General features: G+C 58.5%; 1 protein-coding gene across 1 annotated transcript; it reads right to left on the reverse strand.

The window, feature by feature from the left end:
• Positions 1–1055: 1055 nt before the first annotated feature.
• Positions 1056–27768, reverse strand: CSPG4 (chondroitin sulfate proteoglycan 4). The gene is made up of 10 exons (XM_041427650.1): positions 27437–27768; positions 14531–14694; positions 9950–13528; positions 9172–9651; positions 8617–8793; positions 5564–5762; positions 5271–5405; positions 4964–5118; positions 3964–4147; positions 1056–3764 (listed from the first exon to the last, which is right to left on the reverse strand). Exons 1-10 carry the CDS (start codon positions 27528–27530, stop codon positions 1861–1863), a joined length of 7071 nt encoding a protein of 2356 aa, XP_041283584.1. The 5' UTR covers positions 27531–27768; the 3' UTR covers positions 1056–1860.
• Between the last annotated feature and the right edge of the window lie 81 nt (positions 27769–27849).

A 27849-nucleotide genomic window follows, 5' to 3' on the forward strand; every position in this document is an offset into this window, starting at 1 on the left:
TTTCCCAGCAGCAGGAATACAACCACAAGCCTTAAAAATAACCTGGTTCTCTTTCAGTGTTCCTTATAAAATAGGCCACGTTCCTTCTGTTTAATCCCTGGGCACGAGGCGAGAATCGCTGGGAAGGAAAACACAGCCATTGGTGGATGGAGGTGGATGCAGCCCCCATCCCTCACTGGGGGTATGTAAATAGTGAAGAGAATAAAGTGTGTTTGAGTGAGACAGGGAGGTGCAGGGCTGTGATCTGGAGTCAATGGCAGAAGTTGTCCCAACCCTTGGGAGCAGCACGGCCCTGGCAATCTCCCAGTGATGGCATGGGCAGCACGGTCACCCTGACCCCGTTTCACAGAGGGGAGAGGGTGTAATTTGCCTCTGAGCAAAAGGAAAGCTCCTTTTTCCCTCTAGATGAGGCAGGAGGAAGGTTTTAGAGGTGGGGAGCATCCATCAGCCTCCCCCTTGGGCCTAACAGGCTCAGAGGTCCCAGATTTCCACCGTGCCCTGTCCTGTGGGGACATGAGGTGCCTTCCTGCACCCTGATAGCTTTGGGTGCCCCGAGATGTGCCAGCACCAGCTGAAGCAGGGCAGGTGTGATTTACTGCTCAGCAAAGGTCTGGCACCATAAACCCAGCCAGGAAAATTGCTGGCATGATCCAGGCAAACACCCCAGCTCTGCTGCAGCCTTGGAGTGGGACCACACAGGGTCACTGTTTAGGGAGGGATCATGTGCTGGATTTTATCTTGGGTGACAGGGGTGCAAGTGGTCCCCTGTGGTCCCTCTGGGCTCATGTTAGCTTCCCCCCAGACATGTGTGAGCAGGATGTGCCCTGTGATGAGATTCCCAGCTGGAGCAGCACAGGGTATTATTGTTGGGTCCCATCCTGAGCTCAGCGCTCAGTTTTTCCTCTGCCCTCCCTCAGACAGTTTCTATTTAAGTTTTTAGGACTTCAGGCTGGGGAAAATTTGAGCAAGAGCCCAGAATATGGTCCATTACCTCCAAATGTCGCTCAGCAGCTTCAAACAGGCCTGGCAAGGGAGAGAGCTTAGGAAAACAGTGATGCACCTCGGAAAAGGCACTTTATTCTGTTTACTTCTGCCATACTGGAGTATACAGTGGAAAACCGTGCTGGCTCCGCTTCTCTGCTCTCCTCTCTGGTTTCACACTGCCCAGGTGAGCTCCGACCCCCTTCCCTGCCAAGTCCTACCTGTTGTGCAGCCCCCCCAGGGCTCGGTGCAATTGGCTTCATGCAGCACACGGCAAGTAGAGCAAGAGCGAGGCGGGTATTTCTCCAAGTGGGTAGGGATTCCTAAATTCCCCTGGCATTGGCCACAGAATATTTTCTGAGCCTCTGCTCCAGTGTCTCAGTGTCTCAGTGTCTCGCCTAGCCCTGGGGAATTTGGGCAGCTTCATCCCCAGCCTGACTCAGCGCAAGCTGCTCCTCATCCTCCCTCTCTTACCAAGAGCTGTGAAAAGCACTCCTGTGGTGACTGTGCTGCCTTCAGAGGAGCCACCACTGGGCCAGCCTGGGTGGCTCTGTGGGGACCAGTGTCAACAGGTGCCCCCCAGCACTGTGACCTCCATCAGGTGGCCCAAAGGAGCACCCAAAGTCAGCAATTCCCAGCGATGCTCAGGAATTTTGCCTGTCCCCAGTTGCTTATGCAGTGCCCCCCTCCCCTGCCCAAAGGAGATGTGGGGCTACAAGGTGGGCTGGAGCAGCAGCCCCTGTATCCCCAGGGCCCTCCTGCATCTGTGGGATGCCAGCTCCCAGGGAGGAGGAGGAGGAGAGCCGGGAGGAGGTGGCCGGTGGTGCTGCAGGAGGGGCTGGATGCCCCGGTGGTCTCGTGCCACCGCAGCTGAGCCCTTCACACCCAGTACTGGTTGTTTTTCAGGGCGGGGTTGGAAGTCCGGCAGTACTGGAGGAGCTCAGGATCTGGAGGTGCCCCAGAGCCCGTGCCCGCGGGCAGGGGACCCGTGCCCTTGCCCTCCAGGGTGGTGACAGTCGTTAGGGGGATGCTTTGGCTGGGGTCTGTCCTCCGGAAGGTCTCGTGGTCTGGCACAGCCCCGTTCTTGGCCTTGGAGGTGGGAGTGCCCTGGACGTGGTGCTTCCCCGTCTTGTTGCGCTTGTGCAGGTAGAAGAGAAGGGGCAGGATGAGGGCCAGCAGGAGGAAAATGAGGCAAATGGGGATGATGATGCTGAACATGTTGGCCTCAATGAAGCTGAGGAAGGTGCCTCCTGCCCCGGGGCTGGGGCTAGTGGTGGCACTGGGGGCCAGCCAGGGAGTGGGGGACATGCCCAGCTCGCTGGCATTGGGGCTGCTCCGTGCTGTGCCATGGGGCACTGGGGGTGAGGGTGCCAGCGGGACTGTCAGCAGGGTGACACCGTAGGACTTTGAGGCGTTGTAGGGCTCGATGTCGTACTCCAGGGATGCCAGCGCTGGTGGCACGCCGGCAGCCACCAGCTCGAAGACAAAGCTGTCCCTCTGCAGGGGTTGTTGGGTGTCCCCAGCATCCAGCACCTCCAGCCCCACCAGCCCTTGCTCCAGCTCGCTCTGGCTGAAGGTTTCGATCGGGGATATGGGCTGTCCTGGATCCCTGGATACCCTCACCAGACGGCTGGCACGGGGCGCCCTGCGGACCTTGAAGACTGGGACACTCTTGGTGTGGTTGGCCAGCTCGCTGGCATCGAGGACACTGGTGTCCAGGAGGGCTGTGGTGCCTCGGGGCCACAGGCTGTCTGCTCGGGTCTTCACCGCAGCACGGACGGTCACGTTCACCACCCCGGTCCTGTTTCCTGCCCGCGAAATGGCGACGAACTGGAAGTCATCCTCAGGCGACCTGAGGTCACTGAAGGTGAACATCACCTCCCTGCGATCCAGCTGCTTCTGTGAGAAGCCCCGTGATGGCTTTTGGTTGACTTGCACCTGTCCAAACCTGGGGTCCCTGGTGATCCTGTACAGGACATTACCTGCCCCTCGTGGTGCGGCACCCAGCAGGTGATGCTGGGACACGGGGGCCCTGTTGAGCTCTTGGGGCACCTCCAGCAGTGCTGGGCTGGCAGTGGTGCTCAGGACAGGCAGCATCTTGACCTCCAGTGAGGTCTGGATGGGTGGGTGGTGGCCACTGGAGAGCCTCAGGGCTAAGGAACCTGGAGCATGGCTCCCAGTAGCAACAAACACCACGCGGCCAGCATTGACATCGGCTTGGGTGAAGCGGCTGATGGGCTCCCGGGGGTCCTGTGCACTGGCCACATGGCCAGCCAGGGGTCTCTGGAGGACACTGTACACCATCTCCTGTGGGGACACCAGTGGGTCTGCCACATCCAGGTACTCCTGTGACAAGGTGACCACGGAGCCTGGCAGCACCTGCAGCACTTCTTGCCGCTTCACCACCCGCGGTGATGCATCCACTGCGGTCACTGTTACATTGAATGCTTCAGAGATGACCACCCCGTCTTGTGGAGGACGGACAGACTGCTGTTCCTGGGGCTGGAGCCATGCCTTGAAACTGAAGTGGTCTCTGGAGACACTGTCCCCACCATGGGCGTACACCAAACGCCTCGCCGCCAGGTCTGACTGCAGGAAAAACGGCCGTGACTGCTCCAGAGGCACACCGGCCACCAAGAGCTGTCCATGAGCTGGTGGCTCTGTCACCAGGAAGACAACATCATATCCAGCCCTCTCAGGGACCAGGATTTGGCTCAGGAGGTTGGAGGCATCCAACACCGAGGTGTCAATCTCAGCCTGCTGAGCCCTTGTGAGCTGCAGACCTGGCGAGAAAAGGGATAAGAATCAACGAATGAAAGTTGGTCAGAGTTTGTTGCAATGACAGAAGAAGGAATTGGATGCAGTTTTAGATGTCTGATGTAATGTATCAGCCATGGAAAACAACACATTTGGCTTCTTCAGACAAACAAGTGCTCCTGAAGAGCTGCTTTGTCCCATCCTTCTCCATCATCCTACCCTTACCTGCATTTTTCCAAAGCTGAGTCAAGCGCTGGGGACAATTTTCCTCGAAGGAGATCAGGACGAGGAGGATGAAAGAATCTGAGATGGTTGTGGGAGTGACCACACGGAAGCGGATGGCATCTTGGGCCAGCCAGAAGGGCTTGCCTGGCATCTCGTGCTGGTAGAAAATCAGCTTGCTGTCCACCTGAAAATTAAAAAAAAACCCCTTGATCAGCTCCTATCTTGACTCTGGGATGGAGCAACCAAGCTCTACCTAGGTAAGAAATGGGGATTTTCACTAGCTGTGGCACGGTAGTGACCATGGAGAGCTCAAGGTGTTTCTTTACCAGGATGTGAAATTGTGGCTGCCCATCCCTGGAAGTGTTCAAGGCCAGGTTGGACGGGGCTTGGAGCAACCTGATCTAGTAGAAGGTGTCCCTGTCCGTGGGGAGGAACAAGGTGACCTTTAATCCCCTTCCAACCCGAATCATTCTATGATGTTTCTCCTAGCAATTAGGGGAACTGAGGCTCAGAGGAAGGTTGAGCTTGCTCAGCATCCTCCAAGGGTGAGCATAGCACAGAGAAGCTTCCAGGGAGGGTAAACCTATGTGTCTCTGACTGATAGAATAAAATAAGACCCTTGCTGGGCCCTGCAAAATTTGACCCCACAGGAGAAGGGTTTTTTCGGAGCAGGGGTGAAAAAATCATGCTTGGCTCTTCCTTTCAGCAGCAGCCAGGCTGGCTGGCTCTGCAGCATGGAGATGGCCTAGGAAAAGGGATTATAGATCCCTCAGCCTCCCCCAGTGCTAAATCCAAGGCGGGGGCAGCAGGTCTTAATCCCTCTTAGCAGCTGCTGGCAGAGCTGGGAAAGTCACAGCACAGCTGGAGCCTTGTGCTGCCTCCTGCCTGGGATCAGGTGCCTGTGGTGGCACTGGGCTCAGACTGGGACCCCCATGTGTGGTGGGGGGTGATGAAGGGCTGTGTTCGGGGTTCTGAGGGGCTGAAGGAATTGAAATCTCACCTGGGCTTGGGTGAAGTTCCTGATTTCCTCCCCCTGTGAGGTGGTCAGCCTGCCCAGGCGTGGGGCTTGCTCGATGCTGTAGTACAGAGTGGTGGAGCTGGTGGGGCTGTTGCTCACTGCCTGCAGGTTCTGGCTGGTGATGGGCTGCAGGGCACCTGGAAAACACATCCAGTGTGGATTTCAACCAGTCACCTTGCCACCCACCTGCAACCTCTGCCAGGGGCATCTCAGCAGTGCTTGGGCAAGGGCAGGAGTCCCAAGGGGGCCCCATTTGAACTGGGAGGATGGGGAACGTGCTGGTACCCACCTGGGCAGACAGTGAGGCTCTGCTTCCTGGCCAGGCTGATGATGGGCTCTCTCTGGGCCCTGATGAGGAAGAAGTGCCCAGGAGATAGGTTCTCACCATCCCACAGATCAAAGGCAAAGCCGCCATCCAGGGGTCCTGTGGAAAGCACAGACCTGGGCATTTGTGGGGGCCAGAGGAGATGCAGTTCCCCATTAACCCATCAGGGGTTTGGGCCAGGGATGAGGTTGGCATCCCCTGTGTCCTCATCACCGTGGGGTGGTGCAGGGGGCTGGGGCACCTCAGTCCTGCCCTACCTTGGTGCACGAAGAGGATGAGGCCGTTGTCTATCTGGGCCTGAGTGAACCTCTGGAGCTCGGTGCCGGGCGCTGACCTCAGCACGACCTTCCCGTTGGCCGGGGGCTGGATGGAGTAGGTCACCTCTTCTGCCGGGGAGTCCTCATCCTCGGCACTCAGGATGTGGGGGCTGAGAACAGCCGTGGCACCTTCCCGCAGCTGGGGGACAGGGAGAGGCTGAAATCCTCCTGCCACACTCCCGGCACTTCTCCCCTTTTTCCCATCTCAGCTCAGAACCACTCTGCTGGGTGCCAAAGCACATCCCAGCCCAACAAGGGTGCCTTGTCTGTGTCCTGGGGACGCCTCCATCTTCTGGCCTCTTCCCAGCCCTGCGTCAGCGCTGCCGTGTTTGCCAGCACGTGCCACACAGCTGGGCCTGCGCCTCTGCAGTGCATGTGCTGGAGGGCAAGTGTGCCTCAGTTTCCCCAGTTACTGGAAGTGGAAAAGGGCACTTGGGGCACTGTGGCAGGGGCTGTGCCCTTGAGACCTTGCTTTGCAGGGAAGGGGTTTTAGTGGGGTGCACAAGCTGCTGCTGGGCACACAATGACCACAGGCATCCCTGTCTCTCCCTGGCTGGGTGTTTCTCCTCGCTCTGCTCCCGTCCCAGTTCCCGTCCCACCACCCCCTCACAAGCCTGCAGCAAGGCTGGCTGTCCCAGCAAACACTTCAGGAATGACAAATATGTGGCTGAGTTCAGAGCCACTGAGGAATTTCCCAGGACCACTTCCTCCCATCCAGTGGTGCTGACCCTCCCGTGGGAACATTGCCACCCCAAAGCCTTGGCATCTCCCATCTCCAGCTGGAGGCAACAATTTTCCCTGCTCGTGACCCTGTGCCACATTCCCATCCTGGCAGACCACAGGGATGAATGTTGTGCTGCCAAACAGGTTCTGCCCACACAGCCCAGAGCTGTCCTTTGCCCTCAGGATGCCTGGAAATCATGGGGTGCATGGATGGAACTGTGCCACGGCTCGTGTGGGGTGGAGGGGTGGGATGTGCAGCATCCCACAGCATCACGAGGCTGGGATCTAGGAAATCTGCATTTTGGGAATCTGCAGGACAACACCCAGGCAGGCGCTGGAGGAGGTGCTCTGCTGGATGAGCTCTTTTCTGCTGTTTTCAGCTGGCCTAACCCAAAACATTGCTTGAGTGGGTGTGGGTGCCAACAGAGAAATTAAATCCCTCAGCAGTCCCCACGGGATGGCAGAGGCAGGCTGGAAAACACAGCTTTGGAGAGGCAGGGTGGGGGAAGTGCTGCTGGACACACAGCCGGGACAGGAGCTTCACTGAGTTTTTTGGGCTGCTTCCTCTCCCCAGCACCCACAGCAGTTGGAATTGCAATCACACTGGGGGCTTGGAGCCAAAGAAAACTCCCTGTGGGCAAAGCAGGGGGGACTGGCAGCCCCAGGGCACCGCTGTCCACTGGGAAGGGACAGTCAGGGCAGCTGGAGCAGCTCTGCTCCCGGCTCAGAGCCCACACTGCAGGAGCTGACCCATTTCTCGCTGCTCCTCGTCCTCCCTGAATTATTAAAGCCTTCCGCCTGGCTCTGCGCTCGCTCGCTGGGCTCTTTGTGTTTGCTCAGCCTCCGTGTCGCCTCTGCTCCCGGGGAGAGCAGGCGGGGAGGTGCCGGAGCAGCGCCGGGAGCGTGGCCGTGTGCTCCAGGGCGGCGGTGAAGCCTCTGTCTTGGTGGCATCCAGCCATCCTTCCTTCAGATCCAGCCCAAAAACTGCCGCTCCTTCCCAAGGGGCTGCACTTTGGGGTCTAGACCCAGCCTGTTGTCCCCCGGCATCCCTGGAAACCTTTGTGCAATCCCTCTCCCGGGCCTGGCCTGACCTTTAAACACTGAAGTCATCCCTCACCAGAGTACAAACACGGCAGGGCCGGGCCTCTCCCGTCATTCCCGTTGGGGGAAGGAAGCCTTTCCCTGCTCCAGAGCTCCTCTGGGCAGCTGTGGTCACTCTTCCCAGGGTGCTAAGGGATTTCCATGGAAAGGCAGACTAATTGCTGCCTCAGAGTTTAATTTTAGGAGGTTTTTTTGTCTTTTCATCCTTATTCTTAGCATGATGGCTGCAGGGAAGGGAAGGCCATGCTTACACTGGATATCTGGAGTGGGAAAAGGGGCTGGCACGGGCATAGCAGCTGAGGGGTCAACTTCCCCTTGAATTTTGGCCCAGGTGAGGCAGGTCTACAAAAGGGATTTAGTCAGAAGCTTTCTGGGCTGGAGGGGAAAAACTGGAGTGGGCACAGAGCTGGGACTGGGGGTACCTCCCAAACTTTGCTGGTATCCCTCAAAATGCGTGTCTTTGGGGCCAGACAGGGCAGTCCCTTCCCCTTGGGCATCTTCTCCAGAGTCCTTCCCAAAGCAACTGTGCGATGTTCCTCATGGAGTAGATTGCTTTCCAGCTGCCAGTCGGGGAAATCGCGGGATAGTGAAAGTAGGTGCAGGGAGGTGGGGGAGGGATGATTGTGCTTCCGTTTTCCACTAAATTCTTTGCTGGAATTTTGCATTAGTGACCCCGAATGGGACAGGGAGGGGTTGGAAGCAGAAGGTGGGAGTTCAGCAGCAGGTGAGACCTCTTCCCTTCTGCCGTTTTCTGGGATGGATGTAAAGAGAGGTGTGAAAGCTGCCCGGATGGCTGAGTAATTCCACGGTGATGGTGAAACGCGGGCAAGCTGCTCTGGGAGCTGCAGGGGGTGATCCCGGAGCAGGGGCTGCGGAGGCGCTGCTGCTGCCGCCGTGGCAGCGCTGGCCGCGGGCAGCGCGGGCCGATGCTCCCACCTCGCGGCCGATCCCCGCAGCAGCGGCGGGGCGGGACGGGCTGGCGGCGAGCACCGCTCGCTCCCCGCCTCCTCCAGAGCCTCACCCCGGCGGGAAAACGCTCCTCCCTTCCCCGTTCCCCTTGGCCTGCCTCTGGGCGGCAGCCCGGCTCCGCCGAGCCCCAGCTCCCCGAGGCGAGCGCGGGGGATGCCCACGCTGGGCTGGCTGCCCCTTCCCGCGGCCTCCCACCTCACCTGCAAACCGGCGTTGACCTTCAGCCGCGGCGCCTTGGTGCTGCGGGGCAGGATGGTGATGAACAGAGTCCGGGGATGGCTCTGTCGGGATACCTCGGAGGCGTTGGCCAGGATGGTGAAACTGTCAGTGAGGGATCGGCGACCATCCTGCCTGTACTGGATCTGCTGGTTCTCCACCTGCGGGGCAAGGGCCAGGTGATCCTCCACGGAGGGTACCACAGGCCCCTCAGGGGAGGTGACCCTGAACCATCCTGGGACGATGATGGCAACCCACCACTAGCTCAGGGGCAGCCCTGTGGGTTCTCTGTGGGAAGCAGACCTGGAGCCCAGCATGGGTGCTCTGCCTGCATTCCCACCCTGTATCCCTTATCCCGTATCTGGGGCTGTAGAGCAAACCCATCACCCCAAATGCCTCCATCCCTTCAGATGGGAAGAAGACTCCTGCAGCCCTCCCCAACCTCCCAGTGGGGTTGGGGGCTGGAGACCACCCCGGGCTCTCCCCAAACCCTTGGGAAAGCAGCCTGGTGGGCAGATGGGTGCCCATGGGTGCTATACCTCGCTCCAGGTGAAGCTGTGCAGCCCGCCCTGCTCGGGCCGCTGGCTGCTCAGGAGGGTGCCAAACCGGGGTGGCTCCAGCACTCTGAACTCCACGCCGAGAGCTGGGTAGTAGGCGTTGGGAATGCGGAGGATGCTTGAGGAGATAGCAGCAGAGCCACCTCCTGGCACTGTGATGTTGTGGACTTCCAAAGGGACGGTGATGGGGAGCACCACCAGGCTGACCACCACCCCCTCCAGAGGGTCTGCACTGCGGGCGGTGATGTCCAGGACAAACTGGTCACGCTCCTCATTGGGCTTGGAGTGGAGGTAGAGGACTCTGCCACTGTTGATGTCCTCCTGGGTGAAGGACTGGATGGGGTCCAGGCTGGGCTGCTCGTTCATATCCTGGCTGTGCTGAAGCATTGCTAGGAAGCCGGAGGCTGGGGGGCTGCTCACCATGTAGACTATGTCTTGGGAAGGTATCTCTTCATGGGTCACCTGGGAGTGTGGGGGAGATGAGGCATGAGTGGGAGGGCTGGTAACTGAGGCTGGCTGCCCCACAGCCCACCTGCTGTGCGATCAATCCCTCAAAGCTTTGCTGTGGGATGGACTGCAAGAACCACCTAACTGAGGCCATACCTGAAGCCCTCTCTCTTTGCCCTCTGGGCAAAACCTGACAAAGGCCTTGGCTCTGTGCAGGTGGGAGTACAATGGGAGTCCCATGGGTGGCCATCCTGGTTTGGTGGCCAGGGAAGTCATGCAGGCATGGGGAATGACTAGAGAAGGGGATACTCACCATTAAGTCCTCTTCCTTGATCCCAGCTGCTTCCCCCTGGAAAACATAGATCTCCTTGTGGTTAACTATGCTCAGGGGGCTGGGATGGGTGTCCAAGAATATGCTGATGGCCAGTGTGTCCTCCACTGCCACCTCATTTGCTTCTACAGTGAACTGGAGCTCATCCCGGGTGTTCCTGCTCCCGTTGTGGTGGTAGGAGATCTCTCCTGCCAGCAGGTCCCTCTGGGAGAAGGCCATGACAGGCTGCTCCCCTCTCAGCACGGTGCCCCACCTTGGGGGGGTGGTTATTAGGAACCTTATTTCTTCATCTGACCTGATGTCCATGTTGGTCTCCAGGCTGAGGACAGAGGAGTCAATGCTCCCTTGGGTGCCCTGGTGGATGACCAGACCAGTGTTGTTGACTATTTTGATGTAGGGGTCTGATGCCTGCACTTCCAGGAGGGCTGTGGTTTGGTGGAGGCCATCCGAGACCTGTAGCTGGATCCAGCCCCGGTCAGCCCCAGAATGGACAAAGAGGATCTTCTTCTTTCTCAAGTCATCCTGTGTGAATCGGTAGACCTGGTGCCGTCTGTCATCGACAGACACAATGCTTCCAAACAGGATGTCCTTCCTGGTGAGCACCAGCTGCGTGTCGGAGAAGCCAGAGTCCTTGTCAGTGAAGGCAATGTGGTCGGTGGTCAGCAGGTGCTGCCCGTTGCGCACCACGTTGAAGACTCTGTTCACTGTCCGGACAGGGCTGTGGTCATTGACGGGCTGGATGGAGACCCTGAAAACGCCCCTCACCTCCTCGGCCTCAGACTCGGCGCTGCCCTCGCCCTGTCTGATGGCTACGAAGGGGATGTCATCCTCCAGCGTCTCGGAGTCATCGTGCTGGTACAGCAACCGGCGCTGGAGGATGTCGTCGTTGGTGAACTCTGTGATCTCCTCTCGGGAGGCCCAGCCGTGGGATGCAGCCCAGGCGAGCCTCCCATGCGCTGGCCCCTCAATCACCTCATAGACGTAGTCCATGCTGTTCACGCTCTGCACAAACAAGTGATCCTTGGAGATGACGGCCTGTCCACCTTCCGGCACAGTCAGGAGCACGTTGGTCAAATTTGGTGCATCGGGGTCCCCACCAATGCTGATTCTGTAGGTATAGACGGGCGAGTGCTGCTCACCAGCGTGGACGCGGAACTGGAAGAAGTCCTCAGCTTGCTGGGAGTTCCTGATGGTCACGCTGTAGCTCAGGTGGTTGCCCTGCAGCTCCTCTTCAGTAAATCCAAAGCCTTCAGTCAACCTGTTGCCAAGCAGCTCCAGGTTTCCCTTTTTGGGAGCCTGGATGATCATGTAGTGGAAGGGAATTGGGGCAGAGTTTGGATCTTCCAGCATTGCCTCCAGCTCCTTGCTGGTGATATTTCTGTGCCGCTTATTCTTCATCTGGAGGGGAGCCATGGTCCTCATCTTAATGGTGGCTCTTTTAATCCGTATGAGGAAGGTGTTGTTTGGCAAAACCTTCTGCCCCACCTGGACTTTGAATCTCACCTCCTCCACGCTGTCTTCCAGACGGTGCTCTGGGTCTGTGCTAAAATACTGGATGCGCCCTTGCTCCAGGTCTTGTTGGTGGAAGGACTCGACTTTTTTCCATTCCCCTCCCATGCTCCCTTGCTTCTGAACCTCTCCATACTTCAGAGGCTCCGTGAGGACGTACAGGATGGAGACCCGTTGTTCCACGGCATTCGTCTCCACAGACAGGTTGGCTGTGGTGATGCGTGCGGCCCCTCCTTGGGAGAGGGAGAGGCCGGTGTTATTGAGCAGGCGGATATCAGGATCAATGGCCAGGATCCTCAGGGTGGCAATGGGGCTTGGGACAGTGCCATCACTCACCTGCAAGGTGAGCTGTAAGTTTGTCCCACCCTGGTGCACATAGACTACGTTGCCAGCTTCCAGGTCCCTGCAGGAGAACTCTTCAATGGGCACTCCAGGGTGGAAGTCTAGCTCCACGTAACCCTCCTCCATCTGCTGACTGTGCAGCTGGAATTCAAGGTCATCACAGGACGAGTCATCATCCAGGACCTGCAGGATGTCAGTGGTCAGGTGTTTCCGTGTGTGCTTCAGGATTGTCATGTGGTTCCCATGGGGAAAGATCACCTGTGGGGCATCGTTGACAGGGTTGATCATGATGGGCAGCAGGTACACCTGGCCCTGCCGCAGGCACTCTGGGACCCCTTGCTGGGTGGTCACTGTCACCTCCAGCATCAGCTGGTCCATGGGCCCTTCGGAGCCATCGTGGATATACCTGACTTTCCGATTCACAATGTCTAACAAGGTGAACTTCCTTCTGCTCCTGGACCCGGGAATGTCCAGCTCCAGTTGGCCGTGCCTGGGGTCACTGGTGATGCTGAAAAGGATTTGGGACTGACGGATGCTGGCCAGGCTCAAGTCTACCGTAGGCTGGGCATGTTTCCACTCCAGGTAGGCCATGCCCCCTTCGGAGACGATGAGGGGGCTGACGTGCAGCAGCCTGCTGATGTTGGCAAAGGCGGGTGGGAAGCTGCTGTCGGGCCGGCACGGTTCCACCACCAGGCCCGGTGCTCCCGAAAAGCCATTTGGAGGTGGGGAAGTGGATGCCTCATCCTGCTCATACACCTCCTCGTAGTCCCAGTAGTGGTCCTGCTTCCCACAGCCTGCTGTGATGTCCTTTGTGATCACGGCATCCTGCAGGCTCCTCCTCTGCAGGTTTATCCGGAGGTCCTCCAAGCAGCCAACAAACGAGTGGTTTGTCATGGTCCACAACGAGATGAAAGAAAGATGGTGCTCCCTCAGCCTTTGCAAAGCTTTTTCATCCATACCTCCAATGAAGAGGTTTCCCTGAAGGTCCAGGTAGTTGTTGATGCCCCGGTTGGATGTGGATGAAGCATAGTAATCGATCAGTATCTCAAACTTGTGGATGTCCGTGTGGACTTTGACGTAGTGCTGCTGCTCGTCGCTGATGAAGACGTTGTTATGCAGGACGATGACGCCGTTCCCCTTCTCCACAAACCCTCGCAGGCGCCCGTTGGAGATCTCCAGGTAGAAGAAGTCATTCTCCAGCCCTGCGTGGTAGATGAGGGGTGCCTGGGTGATGCTCGTTGTTATCACAAACTCGATGGTCGCTTCCTGCCTTGCGTCCCAGGTGGGAAAAGCAATGTAGGAGTGTGGCCCCGGGAACCCGAATGGCTCCTCAGGCTCTGCAGAGAACTGTGTGCTGCACCCTTCCTGGACATGGTGGAAGGTCTTGGAGCTGCCATCAGCAGACAGATGGGAGAGGACATCCAGGCCGTTGAATGTCACCAAGTGAAGACACCCCCTGAAGGGAGGGCTGGCCTCAGCAAGGTACGGCAGGTCCAGCCTGCCTGTCCCGCCTGCATAGAGGCCGTACTGGATGTCCAGCTCCCTTGCTGGCCCTGCGATGTCTGCGGAGCTGTTGAAGAGGCCATCGATGGTCAGCGTCATCCTGCCATCTTCCACCAGCAGCTCCACATCGTGCACCGCCAGGTTATCGAGCTGCAGCCCTGCTGGGGACTGCAAGGTCACCTCCTCCAAGCCCAGCTGCAGCCTGGCCTGCAGGGAAAGACACAAAATCCTCAGCTCAAGTGGGATCTCTCCACCTTCCAGTAGCACCTGCATGGACCCACACCCAGGTGCTTGCAAGGGTTTTGGTCCCTCGGTTCACTCCTCCACCTCTGGAGGTGCTCCTCCTTCATCCTCCCCATGGGCCTTCCCTCTTTTTCCTGCTCTCTGAATTTCTCTCCTTTTCCACTCATTCTCAGCAAACTCCAGTCTCAGGGCTGGGATCCTCCATCTCCCAGTCCCACAGCTGGGCTTTTTCTCTCCTCTCACAGTGCAGCCCTGCCAGATGCTGGCTCCTCCTTCCCTGCCCTGTCTTGCCCACTGCCCTCCATCCTTGCAACCTGGGCTGCTTCCAGCCCTTTCCCTGGGAACTGGCAGGGGAAATAGCAGGCTTTGCTCCTCGTGGGCAGCAGCCTGGAGCCTTCCTAAGTACAGGGTTAGCTGGTGAGACATGTGGCCTGCATTAGAGACACCTCTAGCCAGTGGCTCGCTTGCTCTTCTGCTTTGGTTTGATGTGGTTGGTAGCCCAGCCCAGGCTGCAGGAGAGGCAGGATGTGTGCCTCGGATGATCCCTGCTCATTTCCTTCATGGTGGATGCCAACACCATAACCACAATGGGGAATTTTATTGCTCTGTCCTGATTGCTTCCCATGTTCCAGTTGGGACAAGGGAGATCTCTTCTTTCCCTGGATCTTCTCGTCTCACCTCCTCACACCTGAGGGTGCTGTGCACCGTGTCTGACCACGCAATGCACACGGGGTGCCAGTGTTGGGGTGTCCCTGTGACCACCCCCCACATCACCCAGGCAGGGGGTGAGTAGCTTTCCCAGATGGAGCCTGTTTCTCTGTATTTAACCAAATCTTCCAAGACTGTGACCACTCTTCTCTTGGAGCTCCCTGTCAGGTGTCCTGGCAGCTGGGCTGCCCCTTCATCCTCTCACTGGATGAAGCCATGGCACAGAGACCCCAGCCCGGGGAGAGGATGGGTGCTGACCTGCAGGCGGCCGGCTTGCAGCTGCAGCAGGAGGTGGTCGGGCTGGCCGGCAGCCAGGAAGAGCAGCCCGTTCCCCTGGCTGGTGAACAGCTGCAGGTGGAGCCGCACCGTGCGCGAGGCGTCCGCCAGCGGCATCTCCACGAAGCTGTCCCCAAAGAAAGAGGCTGGGGAGAGAAGGGAGAAAGGTCAGGCAGGGAAGGACACCTTCTGCAAAGCCCCGCCCGGGTGGGTGCTGTGATTATGGAGCCTTCTGAGCCCATCCATCAGCCCTTCCCTTGTTTGCCATCTGACAGGCTGCTGGAGTCCAGCAGCCTAAAAAGACCCTTGGGGGAGTCTGTTTTTTCTGAATTTCCTAAAGAAACCTTGGGTTGAAGGGCTTGGGTTGGAAGGAAACTTAGAGCTCATCTAGTCCAAGTCCCCTGCTACGGTCAGGAACATTTTCCACTAGCCCAGGTTGCTCCAAGCCCTGTCCAACCTGGCCTTGAATACTTCCAGGGATGGGGCAGCCAGAGCTTCTCTGGGCAACTTGTGGCAGGGCCTCAGTACCTTCTGATTAAAGGAATTGTGTTTCTCCTCAGTGCTGGAGGAATAAACAGGAGTGCCAGTGATCCAGAGGTGGATGTGAGAGTGGATGGAAACCTTGGCTCAAAGTGGGCGCCTGGAGATGCAGCTGGAACGCGTTCAACACCCAGTATGCATCAGCCCTGGAGGACTCAGCTCAATGGCATGTGGTCATGAAATGACAGACTGTGTCACAGGGCAGAGGCAGGAGAGTGCAGGATTAAGAGCACAGGGAGTGGCCAGGCTTAATTTTAGAGCGCTTTTAGTTTTTAGCTGACTCAATGCATGCATGTGCATCTCACACATGTTAAATGTGTGTGGCTGGGGCGTGCAGCCACCCATCCTGCTTGGCTCCAGCTCAGCCTGTGGCAAAACTCTGTGCTTAAGCATAAACACTGCAGCCCTGTAAGCTGGAAATGTTTGGGGAGGATATGTCAGGGACGGGGGCAAATGCACATTTTCAGTCCATATGTAGTCACAGACCCTGCTGGGGTTTATATGTGTGAAGCTTTCCTGCTGTGCTTTGCTAGAGCACATATCAGATCCACCCAGCTGCTGACCTACACTTAAGTTTGGGGTCCCAGATCTGTCCTGCTGAACAAGAATAGGAATTTGGCTTTCAGGGTTCCAGCCCCGATCTCTTTTGGAGGAGGCAGGGATGGATGTTGGATGCTGGGGTGACACCAACCTTCTGCACAGCGAGGTCTGGGTATAAACACCCACATCTGCTCTTACAACTGCTTCCCTGGATGCATTTTCCTCTTGCCTAAATTTCTGTGGAATGACCAGGGTGGGAATGGGCAATGCAGGCTTTGCTCACAGGGTGGTGCAGTAGGTGAAAACCCAACCCAGCAAGTGAAACCCCAACCCTGCAGGACAGCCACAGTCACTGAGGCATTTGGAAGGGGACCATCTGTAGAGGTGATGGCAAAAGCTGGCATGGCAGGCACAGAGTTGGAGCACTCTGATTTAGCTTTTCCCATTTTCTTCAGAGCTGAGCCCTGCAGTGCCCTGCATGGGGGAAGCTCTTCTGAGCCCTTTGGGAATGGGGAGACCTCCTTGTCCAGGACACCACAAAAAATCATTTCCTGCCGCTGGCAGCAGAAGAAAGTGCCTCAGTTTTCCCCTGTGGTCTGGGAGGATGACGTGGGTGTTGCAAGGACCATCACCCCACCCGTTCTGGACAGGGAGGAAATGGCACCATGGAAATATCTGGCCTTTGCTGTAACACCAAGCCCTTTGCCCAGCCCAGGGCAAGGCTGTCAGGGTGCCTGCTCATTCCCTGGCCCTCGTGCCTGCTGCTGGCATGGGGCACTTTGGCTTCCTTGTCCTCTTCAGCGCAGCCAGTGACTCAGAGGAGCTGTTCTGTTCTCTTCAGGGCTCTGTCCTTCCCTGACCTGCTCCCTCCTTCCCATGGTCCCAGCAAAACCAGCCCTGCCCAGTGGCCAGGGGTGGTGGGTGCTGGGGCTCTCAGCACTGCCTTGTCCTGGGGCTTGGTGAGCAGGAGTGACGTGGCACAGTGGAAAAGGGAATTTTCCTGTCCCTTCTTGCACAACCACAGGCACACGTGTGTGCACACGTGGTCCCCAGAGACATCCATGGATGTTATGTGCTGGCTCCCGACGAGCTTCCCTGTGCGTGCTCCATGCTCCAGCTCCCACTGGGATTTTGCTACATTTTAGTGGCTTCCCCTAATTCAAAAATGTTTTTCAGATGGGTACCGAGTGGTTGTTTTCAAGGGGAGGGAAAGCTTGGCTGGGCTGGAACCACCAGCAGCTCCCATGGCCGCCCAGGGGCTGCGCAGTGTCTCGCTGTGGGTGCTGGGGATGAGGGTTTGGGGCTGCTCCAGCAAGACCAGCTTGTTTGCCAGTATGCCAGGGGGCACCAGCTCCTGCAGCCAGCACATTTTGTCCTCTCTGCACTCTACCAAAGCTGCCAGAAATGTTTTCCTTCTTCTCTCATAAAATACTAATAATAAAAAGCTCCCAGAGGTGCGGATGCCTAGGGGAGTGGTGCTGTTTGTTGGGGAGGAGGAAGGACCCTTGCCCGGATCCAGGAGGCGCTAGAATTATTCTCCAGCAGCAGAGGCAGTTACTGTTGTTTGTCCTCCCAGACTCCTGCTTTATTTCAGGGCCACTCTCCTCCTCCCTCATCAACCCAGCCAGGATGTGAAGCCACTTGGCCTGTGACATTTCACTTTCAGAAGGGATCTGCAGCTTCTCACCTCTATCTCCCCTCTTCCTTGCCCTTCACTTTGGAAAAGATGCAGGAAACATGGCTTTTTTGGGGTTCTTTTCAAATGTATTTTGCTCTGGAGGGGCCTTCATAGGACAGGATGCCCCATCCTGGTCCATCACTTGGAGCAAGGAGGGACTTCCAGGCACCCATCCCCATCTTTGGGCAGGCTCTGGTGAGCTCCTGGGATCATCCCATGAGGATGAGTTCCCATGCCCCAAAAGCACCTATCTCAAGTGATTTAAGGCTGCCATGCTCATACCACAGGAGTGTTGTGCATCCAGATGCCCAAGGGGGCCCTCCTCTCCTGTCATGGGGAGCAAGAGGTCTCCATGTCCCGGGCACGGGTTGGAGTGGACACCCCGGATGTCCCACTCACCCCGGATAAAAACAATTGACATTCCCATCTTGCTGCGTCCCACAGGAAATCACCATCCATGCCTTGCCAAGCCGATTGAAAGGCGTTGACGAGGCGAGAGGAGCCTCCGTCACAGTTTCCGAGCAGCCAGCCAGCAGCCAGCAGATTATAGACTGCAGCAGTGTCACTTGGGTTTGGGTTTTTGGGTCTTTTTTTTTTTTTTTTTTTTTTTCATTGAAAAAAACAAGGAGATGAGCCAGAAGCTGTAAGGAGGGGTGTGGGAGCGAGGCCCCGGAGCGCGGGGCTGCTCCTGGAGCCGGCCCTCAGCGAGGCCTCTGCGCCGGGCCTGCCCCGGCCGCCGGACACGCGCCGGCCCCGCGGCCTTGGCCCTCTTCCCCCGCTCCTCCAGCTGCAAACGCCGCCGCTCCGGCCTCTCCCGTGGCTGCTTTTTTGGTGTTCGGGGATTTTCCGACTGGGGGAGCAGGAGCAGAGCCCGGTGGGACATCCCACCAAACACTCCCTCCGAGTGTTTGGGGCTCAGCGAGGCTGTTTCGGGCTCTCCTTTGTGTTTTGACACGCATCTGAGCACAGAAACTTCTCCCACCTCCTTCCCAGCACGTAGGAGGCTGAAGGAGCCAACTCCAGGCCCAAGCGAAGGGAAGTGCTCGGAAAGCTCAGAGAGGACCGGCGCTGGGGCAGGGACAGTGTCCTGGGCGTGTGGGAGGCACGGGAGCCGGTGTGTGGGTGCTGCCCTGCCCCAGCGTGGGGCACCCCCAGCCCTGCCGCAGGACAGCATTTTGGAGGGAGCAGCACCGGGGTGCAGCCGAGCCCCTGAGGGGCTGCAGGGCTCCCCATCGCTCTGGCCACGGGAGGACGCTGAGGCTGAGGAGGAAGGAGCGGAGCGGAGCAAACCCCGCCCGGGGATTGGGGTGTGGAGCCGGGGAGGGGCTGGATGCTCAACAAGGCTCCATTCAGGCTGCGGTGGGGCAGGTGGGGGCCCGGGCCGGTGGCCGGCTGTGTTTGCAGGGAGGGACTGGAATTCATTAAAGCGGCTCTTTAATGACCGCAGCGGTGCCGGGAGAGCCCCGTGCAGACACACGCGCCCCCCTGAAAGGCTCCCTGTGTTCGCAGCCGCTTCCCATCCCGGCCACACCGCTTTTCCAACGGTGGAAAAACAGCCGGGGAGTGAAAGCTCCTTGTTGCCCGAACAGCTCCGGGCTTGTGCGGCCGCTGGTGCAGCCCAGCCCGCCGGCTGCCCTCCTTCCTGCCCGCCTCCCTGTGCCAACAAGCGGCCCCTGTGCCGGGCTGCTGCTGGGGTGCTGCCGGGCCGCCCCAAGGGCAGCCTGCTGCACTCCTTCTCCGCAGCCTCAGGAGCTGGTTTTGAGGCCCTCTGAGTTGTTTAGTGGTGTTTTTTTTTTTTAATTTGTGTAGTTTGGGGAAGAGACACTTCACCCGTGTCCAGCCTCATTGTGCTGCGCCCCCACTGCTGTGGAAACGGCAGGGAGGCTGGGGATGTGAACACCGGGGAGATTCGGGGGGATGTGAGCACCGGGGAGATTCGGTGCTGCTGGGGTGCTGCCGGGCCGCCCCAAGGGCAGCCTGCTGCACTCCTTCTCCGCAGCCTCAGGAGCTGGTTTTGAGGCCCTCTGAGTTGTTTGGTGGTGTTTTGTTTTTTTTTTTATTTGTGTAACTTTCAAGGTAGTGAGGTCACCCGTGTCCAGCCTCATTGTGCTGCGCCCCCACTGCTGTGGAAACGGCAGGGAGGCTGGGGATGTGAACACCGGGGAGATTCGGGGGGATGTGAACACCGGGGAGATTCGGGGGGATGTGAACACCGGGGAGATTCGGGGGGATGTGAGCACCGGGGAGATTCGGGGGCATGTGAACACCGGGGAGATTCGGGAGGATGTGAACACCGGGGAGATTCGGGGGGATGTGAACGCCGGGGAGATTCGGGGGGATGTGAACACCAGAGAGATACGGGGGGATGTGAACACCAGAGAGATTCAGGGGGTGTGAACACCGGGGAGATTCAGGGGCATGTGAACACTGGGGGGATTCGGGGGATGAAAATACCAGAGGGGTTCAGGAAAATGTGAACACCAGAGGGGCTGGGCAATGTGAACAACGCTGGAGGGGCTCGGGGGTGGCTGCCCAGCGCTGGGGATGCTGCTCAGCAGCTCGATCCCCTCCTGTTCCCCCCGCAGTGTGTGCTCAAGGCTCCCGTCCCACTCTGAGCGCAGGCAGGGTGGGCAGGACCAGCGCTGTGGGTGGTCCTGGGGACTCAGGCTCCCTTGTCCCCAGCCTGGCTCTGATGCCCAATGGGACCTGTAGCCCCCCGGAGCTGGAGCTGGGCTGTGCCCCTGTCCCCACACTGGGTGGAGGGGCCACGGGAGGAAGGGATCCAATGGGCTTTTGGAGAAAGGCTTCCTTATGTTCCACATTCCCTTCGTTTTATGGTGTGGTTTTATTTATGGGCAGGAAAGGAAATGAGCAGCCTGAGAGGAGGCTAAGGCAAACACAGTAGCCCTCGGCTTTGGCTGGGGCTTTGCTGGGGGACAAATGGGGGGCTGCTGCCTTCAGACATGCCTGAGACCTGAGCTGAGCACCCGTCTGGGTTTCCACAGCAAAGAAACCCCAGTGCAATGGAGATGAGCTGGGTTCAGCCTGCAGCAAGGGCATTCACACCCAGCGGGGACCTTGGGATCACACCACAGTCCCCCTGTGCCTGCCCCAGGAAAGCCTGGGGTTCTGCCTCAAGATTTATGGGATGGGGTGTCACGGGCACAGATCCATCCCTGCTGTGATAGCTCCTGGCACGCAGAAGACTTTTTCTTTTATCCCCAATCCCAGTGATTCCAGGGACTGCTGCTCCCACATCCTGAGCCAGGGCTATGCGTGCTTTTCCAGCCCCAGCAATGGGAATGAGTGCTCTGGTTCTTGCCTCCCCCTCTCCATCTGGCCTTCCCTCACGGCTGGGCTCCCAGGGGCTGGCGCTTTCCAGGAGTGCTGGCCAGCAGAGATTGCTGGAAAGCAGCACCCACAAAACCACCAGGAAAGCTGTGGCTGCTCACCTTCCCAGGTCTGGTCACCTTCCCAGGTCTGCTGACCACCAGAAGGGCCATCACCCTTGTTTTGGGTATGGGAGGAGAGTCCTGGCCAGGGGTGCTTTGCTTCGCCCCCATCCCAGCCGGGTGGCCTCTGGCTGCACCACGCCGCTTTGAACCCCTCCTCCTGTGTTTATTCCTTCAGTTCCTCTCCCCTGTTCCCCGGCCAGCTGCTCTGCGCTCGCCTTCCCCAGCCTGACAGCTTTGGGGAAAAACAGCCTTTTTACAGCCCACGGATTCTGGGGTCAGGGGAAAATGTGAAAACATGCCCCCTGCTAATTCTGTGCTGCCTGGGAGGGGGCTGGTTGTACCTTGCCGTGTCCTGCCAGTCCCCAACCCCTGCCCAGGGCCTGTGCCTGCTCCTGCCTGCCTTCCCCATCCTTATGGAGCAGCATTAGGAGCTGTGATACAGCAGGGAGGCCATAAAGCAGGGTCCAGGAGGCTTGGCTAGAGCTCCAGAGCTCCATGGCTTATCCAGCATGGTTTTACGATGATTCAAGCACAGCCCTAAAGCTGATGGTATTTCCTGAGCTCTCCTGCTCGGCCAGATGCAGAGCCATGGAGGGGAGGGCAAGGAGCTGGGAGCCAGCCTGAAACCCCCCACAAAGGTCACAGTGCTTCTAGGAAGAGCTGGGGAGATCGCCCCTGGAGCGAGCACCCCCAAAACCTGGCAGGAGCAGGAGCAGGGATGAAGAGCTTTTAACGATGTGTGGCTCAATGGCTCCGGAGGGACTGAAGGAATAAACCCAAGCTGGAAGCACTGTTTGGAGTGTTTGCCCTGGGAAGTGAAGCGGGGGGAGAAAGTGGGAGGATTTGGGGAAGCAAGAGGCTCAATGGGGCTTTTGTGCCGTCCCCTGCAGCGTGACTCAGGCTCACTCAGGCTCCCGCTGCCAGGAGAAGTTGGCCTGGAAATACTGTAGCAGCCCCAGAGGACGTGGTTTCCAAACCATTCGAAGCTGAGTTTTGTTCTATTTTTTCTGTCTTTTTCTCTCTCCCAAGCCCTGTTCCCCTGTCTCGCAGGCTGGCAGGTTTTCCAGCTCCACCCTGCACATCCTGGCACCCGCTGCCACGGTGCTCCCTGCCCCAGCTGCCTCCCACCCAGCGAAGGAGAGGCTTGCAGACCTGAGGAAGGGCACGTGGTGGCACAGGAGGGGACAATCCCAGCCAGCCGCGTGCTGGAGGATCTTGGATGAGTGGGGCACCTGGTGCACATCCCACCTGCAGATCCCTGAATCCCATCCCTGCCTGTCCAGCAGAGCCAGTGCCTGTTCCCAAGCTCATCCCCAGACGCAGTGAGGGGAAGGAGGTGCCGGGGGGACTGGAGGAGCCGGGCCAGGGGATGCTCACAGACACGCCTGGAACGGCTCGGTGTTACCGGAGAGATCCTGCCTGGTGTCAACAAACAGCCCGCGGCCGCGCCGACAGGGGCCGGCTCCAGCTCCAGCCGCCGGGCTCTGATGTTTCCCAGCCCCGCTGGTGTCAAATGGTTCCTGACGTGCCAGGATGGGGGGAGCTATCAGCCAGACTGTGGGGGAAGAATGAGCACGAGCGGGAGCGTTGAAACCTTGCCAGAAGATACCTGCTTGCCTTAACTGCAGCATCCAGTGCTCAGGGACGGGGAAATGTTTCAACGGGGATGGTAAAACGGTGCAATTGTGGTGTAAAATGTGTAAATTGGGGCGGTTCAGCTTTAGTTGTGCTGGTAAGGCAGCACCCACAGCACCCTGCACCCCAAAGGGCACCAAGGACCACGGCCAGGATGAGCTTTTGGTGATGCTGAGTGCTGTGGGGGGCAGAGAAGAGTGTCTCCACAGACAGAGATGGGGGTTTGCAGTGTGGATGGGGGAAAGAGAGGATATTTTTTGCTCCTCTGGGGCTGACATGCTAAACTGTCTGCAAAGAAAATTAGTATTTTCTTTTTCCCGCTCCTTCTAGAGCTGAAAGCTCTGCCCTCTCCTGTCCTCTCCTCTTCCCCCATCCTTCCAGAGGTCCCCCTCCCTGCCTCCCCCTCCCCACTCCTGCTATCCCTGACTTTTCCATCCATGAGAAACACCCGCTGGGGTGATGTTTATAGAGAAAATAAATCCCTGCTCTATTTGTAGCACGGGGGGAGGCCCGGCTGTGGGGGGGCTGTGGGGGTGTGGAAGCTGGTGCTCACATCCCCTCCCAGGGCTGCAGGGCTTTCTCAGCCACATCCACCTCGGGCCAAGACTTTCCTCTCTTCTCCCAAGCTCCCAGAGGAAATGACCCTGGTGGGCTCAGAAATTTCTGTGGGATGGGATGTGGAAAACCTTGAAGCCCAGGCAGAAGCTGGAAAAGAGAATGGGAAATTCCTGCTGCTTGCCCCTCTCTCTGCCAGTGCTGCACCACGCCAGGGGTGTGAGATGGTCGAGGGTGGGGAGCACCCATCAGCACAGCTGGGGATGGCACCACAAGCAGTCGGTGGCTCCAAACCCTCCCATCCCTTGCCCGCCTGCAGCAAAGAGGAAAAACAACTTCCAGAAAGCCAAGACTTGGGCAAAAGTAGCAGCAGGGATTCACAGGGCCATCCCGAGCTGACTCACAGCTCCTTCCCCAGCCAGTGAGTCATGGTGATGGATCCGTGTTGCTTCTCTGTCTCCTTGTCTGGGAGGCACGTGATGGGCCCCGCCACCTCCAAACCATGCTGTTTGCCCCATCACTCTCTCCACTCCCAGCAGTTTTTGGCAGCACCCGCCCTTCTCAGGGCTGCTTTGGGGCTGTCAGGCAGCCAAGGCAGTCCCTGGGCACAGGGCAGCTCCCAGAGGCACTGCCCGGAGCCACGAGGGGCGGCACACCCGGGGAAGAGGGATGGAAAACGGGAATTTATCACCCTCCTGGATCCACAGCCCAGGGCACAAACATCTCCCACCCCACCCTGATGCCAGCTGAGAGGCCCTGTTTGGTCTGTGCTGAGGGTAAAGGACTGGCAGTGGGTGACAAATCAGGCAGCAAACCTGCACGGTCCCCATCTTGGGGTTGGGAGGAGCTACAGCAGCCCTGCTCCTATGGATTGTAGCTGGCTTTGCAGATCCCAGTGCTGCCCTGACTCTCTTTGTGAAAGGTTCTTTGACTTCATAGAACGTATTTGGGATATGCTTCATAAGATATATTAACATTCTATCAATACAACAGACTAAAAATTATCCTCATGTACCAATGCCTAATAATATTCTGCTATATTGGTCAATCTATTATATTGGTAGTATATATTTAAAAATATATATATACATGTTATATATATTATATATATTACCAATAGATTATATTGGTAAATGTGACCTCCCTTTTTCTGGTCTATTTACCTCAGGAAAGGTCTGAGGGGTGTCCCATCCCAGTGCAGCATGGCAATGTCCAACCAAACACAGGGCACGATGGAGACAGCTCAGGAAGGGCTGGTTTGGGAATGAGGGAGCTCTGGTGGACACCCTCCCTCCTCTGCGTCCCCAGGGGTTTGGAGATGCAGCGTGGCGAAGGGGCTGGTGGCAAACGAGGCTGGCACTGCCCGGGTGAGAGCTGGGAAGGGCACAGGAGTTTCTAGGAGACTCCCAGCTGAAGGCCAGGGGTGATGCTCACACTCAGCCTTCCCAAAAAGGAGGCAAAGCGAGCCCAGCACCTGGAAAGGGCCACGGGAGCAGCCCCGGGGAGCCGAGGCTGGGCTGGGCCAACGCCTGCTGCGAACAGTCTGTGCTCGGAGCTTTATTTAGGCACGCAGGCTCCCGCCTCCCAGGCCCTGTTCCTGTCCAGCCTTCAACCTGACGTGAGCTCCTCGGGGTGAGCTTAACCCTGTCCTGCAATCCTGCAGGAATGTGCTCATTATATTTTTGCCCACAGCCCTCTGTTGCTAAATATAAGAGTGAGACAAGAATATTCCTCTCCGATTCCCACGATACCAGTTTGTGTGCTCCCCCCTTTTCAGCATTTTTCCTGTTCTTTCCCATCAGCTGGAAACTTTTCCAGCTGCTTTGAGCTATGACCTTAAAACATGTGGCGCGACCATAAAAAAGAAAGTTTGAATAAATCAGTCAGATTTCCAAAAGTGGAGGAAAGGAAGAGCCGAGGTGGCTCCGTGGAGCTGAGGAACCTGGAGAGAGCAGAAGGGATCCTGGATGGACACCCCAGGGCAGACACTGCTCCCTACCCATGGGCAGGTATCCTGGACATGCCAGTGTCCCACCTGCCTCGCCGGGACCCCATCACTGCCTCTGGGGTCCGCCTAAACTTTGGGGGGTGTCACATTTTTGGCACCCACTTGCTGAAATCTCGGGGTGAACGCTGCTCATGGGGGGTCTACACATCCAATTCTCTCTTCTCCCCTCACTCCAGACCTCCACTACCAGGGATTTTGGGGAAGGGGGAGCCCAGCCTGTGGGTGACCTCACTGGGAACCGGAGGGGAGCCAGGCTGTCGAAAAACAGTTTACTAAAGCTTCACACTCTGATGTCAAGAGGACAAGTTTTATGAGTGTTTTTTCTTTTTGGTATAATCCTGTATTTGATGAAGTGCATGATGACTCTTCCCATGCTGGGCTGGGCAGGAAGACCCAGATTCCTGAACCTGAGCTTGGAGGGAACACAAAACACAGGCTTCCCCCCCAAAAACCTCAGCCCCATGCTCAGCACGCTGCTCCTGGCTCTCCCTGAAGGAGACATGGGATGTCCCACGGTGGGCAGCCAGGGAACAGCTGGAATGAGAGCTGCTGGGCTCAGCAGGGATGTTCTCAGCTGCAGGGGGCTGCTGGGAAGCTGCTGCCCAGCCCCAGGGTCACAGCTGGCACATCTGTTTCAGCCCAGTGCAGAAACAGTCCCCAGTGTCTGAAAACGGGGGTAAACCCCCTTTTCTTCCCCAGCCCCACGTGTTGACCAGGGAGGTGCCCAGTGACCCCCAGAGCCGTGTCACAGCCATGGGGGGAGACACCTGGGGCGAGTCTGGGGGTGGCAGTGAAAGCCATGGGGATTTTGGGGTTTTCTGGGGGTTTCTCCAGCACCTTCACCATTGAAAGAGTTTGGGACTGCCAGGGCAGCCCTCAGACCCACCCTGGACACCGTGCAAGTAACAGATCCATGTGGGGAAATCCCATCCCGGGATGGAAAGGTCAGGGCTGGGAGGAAGGAGACCACTCTGTTCATTAACAAAAGGGATTTTTTTTCCACTCAGCTTGCCAGGCGCCCTCCTATTTTGGTGCATGGCAAAAAATAGAAAGAACAAGGCCTAAGGTAATGAAAGGAGCATGTCCCAGAGGCCACCTGCTCTCTGGGAGGGAACAGGGACAGCATGAGACCAACAGCAGCCCTGCAGCTGCTGAGGGCCACAAGGCTGGGCTCTGGGATCATCCTCCTCCTTGCACTGACCCAGGCTGGGATGCAGAAGATGGTTAGGAAGCTAAAGGCTGGAGGTTTTCAGTAATTCCTTTGGGAACTGCTGGGAGCAAGCTCCTGCCTCACTGCTGGTCAGAGTCCTGGTCCCCGGGGGGGGGGTTTGGGGAAGAGACACTGCTCAGTGGAATGATATATTATTTTTGGGGTGAGTTAGGGACTTGAAAGTGCATTCTAATCGCCCTTCATGCTCAAAGCTGCAGGTGCTGCTGCTGCAGTGCCATGCCCAGCCAGACCCCAGGCACTGCTCGGAGGGTCAGACCCCATCCAGACCCGCAGAGCCTGCTGAGGCAGGGAGGGAGCAGGGCTGTGGGACGGCTGGCAGGATGCTGAGGCTGGACACACGTCTATGACAAGAGCTGGGTGTGCAAACCTGGCTGCTCCATGGGGAAAACTGGGTATAAATCCCGCACCTCTGTCCCGCCGTGCCCAGCGCTGACCCTGTGCGGCCGCCAGCGCTGTGCCACCACAGGAGGGACCCTCAGCCCCAGCTGGTTCCCTGTCACCCCAGGGATGGTGTCACGACACTTGTGGGGCTGTGCTGGTGGGAGAGGTGAGCACTCACCCCTCGCCCGGGGCCACAGCCACCGCAGCGCGCAGGACGGACAGCCCCGGGCGGTGACAGCCCGCAGACGCCCCCGCGCCCGGCATGAAGAGGGGCTGCCCTCGCAGGCGGCTCCCGTGGCAAGGCCAAACATGGGCAGGGAGGGCTGGCGAGCTCCCTCCCCGTGGCGCCGGGCTTGGCGGGGCAGCCACAGTGCCTTTCCCCCGCCGGCTGCCCCTGGCGCCGGCCGAAGCTGCTCCGAGCCGCATCCCACACGGCACACACCGTGCGCCCCGCGGACAGAGCCCGGCGAGGCACACAGAGCCCGGCGGGGCACACAGAGCCCAGCGGGGCACCAGAGCCCAGCGAGGCACACAGACCGCGGACAGCACCCGGCGAGGCACACAGAGCCCTGCGAGGCACACAGAGCCCAGCGGGGCACACAGAGCCCAGCGGGGCACCAGAGCCCAGCGAGGCACACAGAGCCCGGCGAGCCGCTCCTCTCCCGGCCTCGGCTTCCCCCAAACTGTCCCTAAACACAGTGCTCCTGCCAGCTTGGACAGGACCCCGCACCCCGGGGAGGGACAGCCACCACCCGTGGGTCGCCCATGTCCGCAGCGCTCCTCGCTGCCTCCCCAGCTCCCCAGGAGCAGGATTATCCCGCAGGATTTCCCACCCCTCACTCCCAGTTTGGGGGACCGGACTCACCTCCGGCCGGGGGTCCCGCGGTGAGGGGCTGGGGGTGGCCGGCCAGCAGCAGCAGCAGCAGCACGGTGGTGGCGATGCCACCTCGGGCACCCATCGCGTCCCCGGGGCTGCGGCAGCGGCGAGGGCTCCGGGACGGCACAGCCTCGGCCGGCGCCTGCTCCCAGCCGAGCGCTCCCGCTACTACTATATTTAATAAAGCGGATCGAGGGAGGGACCTGTAACTTCTCCCGCCTGTCAGAAAGGAGAAATTCGCTCAGATTACAACCCCAATTTTCCCTCTTAAAGAGCTAGAGGCCCCGCCACCCACACCCGCTCCTGAAAGCAGCCTTGTTCCCGCCGGCGAGGGGAGGAGGAGCGGGGACGGAGCCCGACGTGGGGTGCGAGGGGCGGCTCCGGAGGCACCGCCTGCTCCG

Source organism: Onychostruthus taczanowskii, unplaced genomic scaffold (assembly GCF_017590055.1).
Source record: "Onychostruthus taczanowskii isolate IOZ18803 unplaced genomic scaffold, ASM1759005v1 scaffold118, whole genome shotgun sequence".
NCBI classification, from domain to species: Eukaryota; Metazoa; Chordata; class Aves; order Passeriformes; family Passeridae; genus Onychostruthus; species Onychostruthus taczanowskii.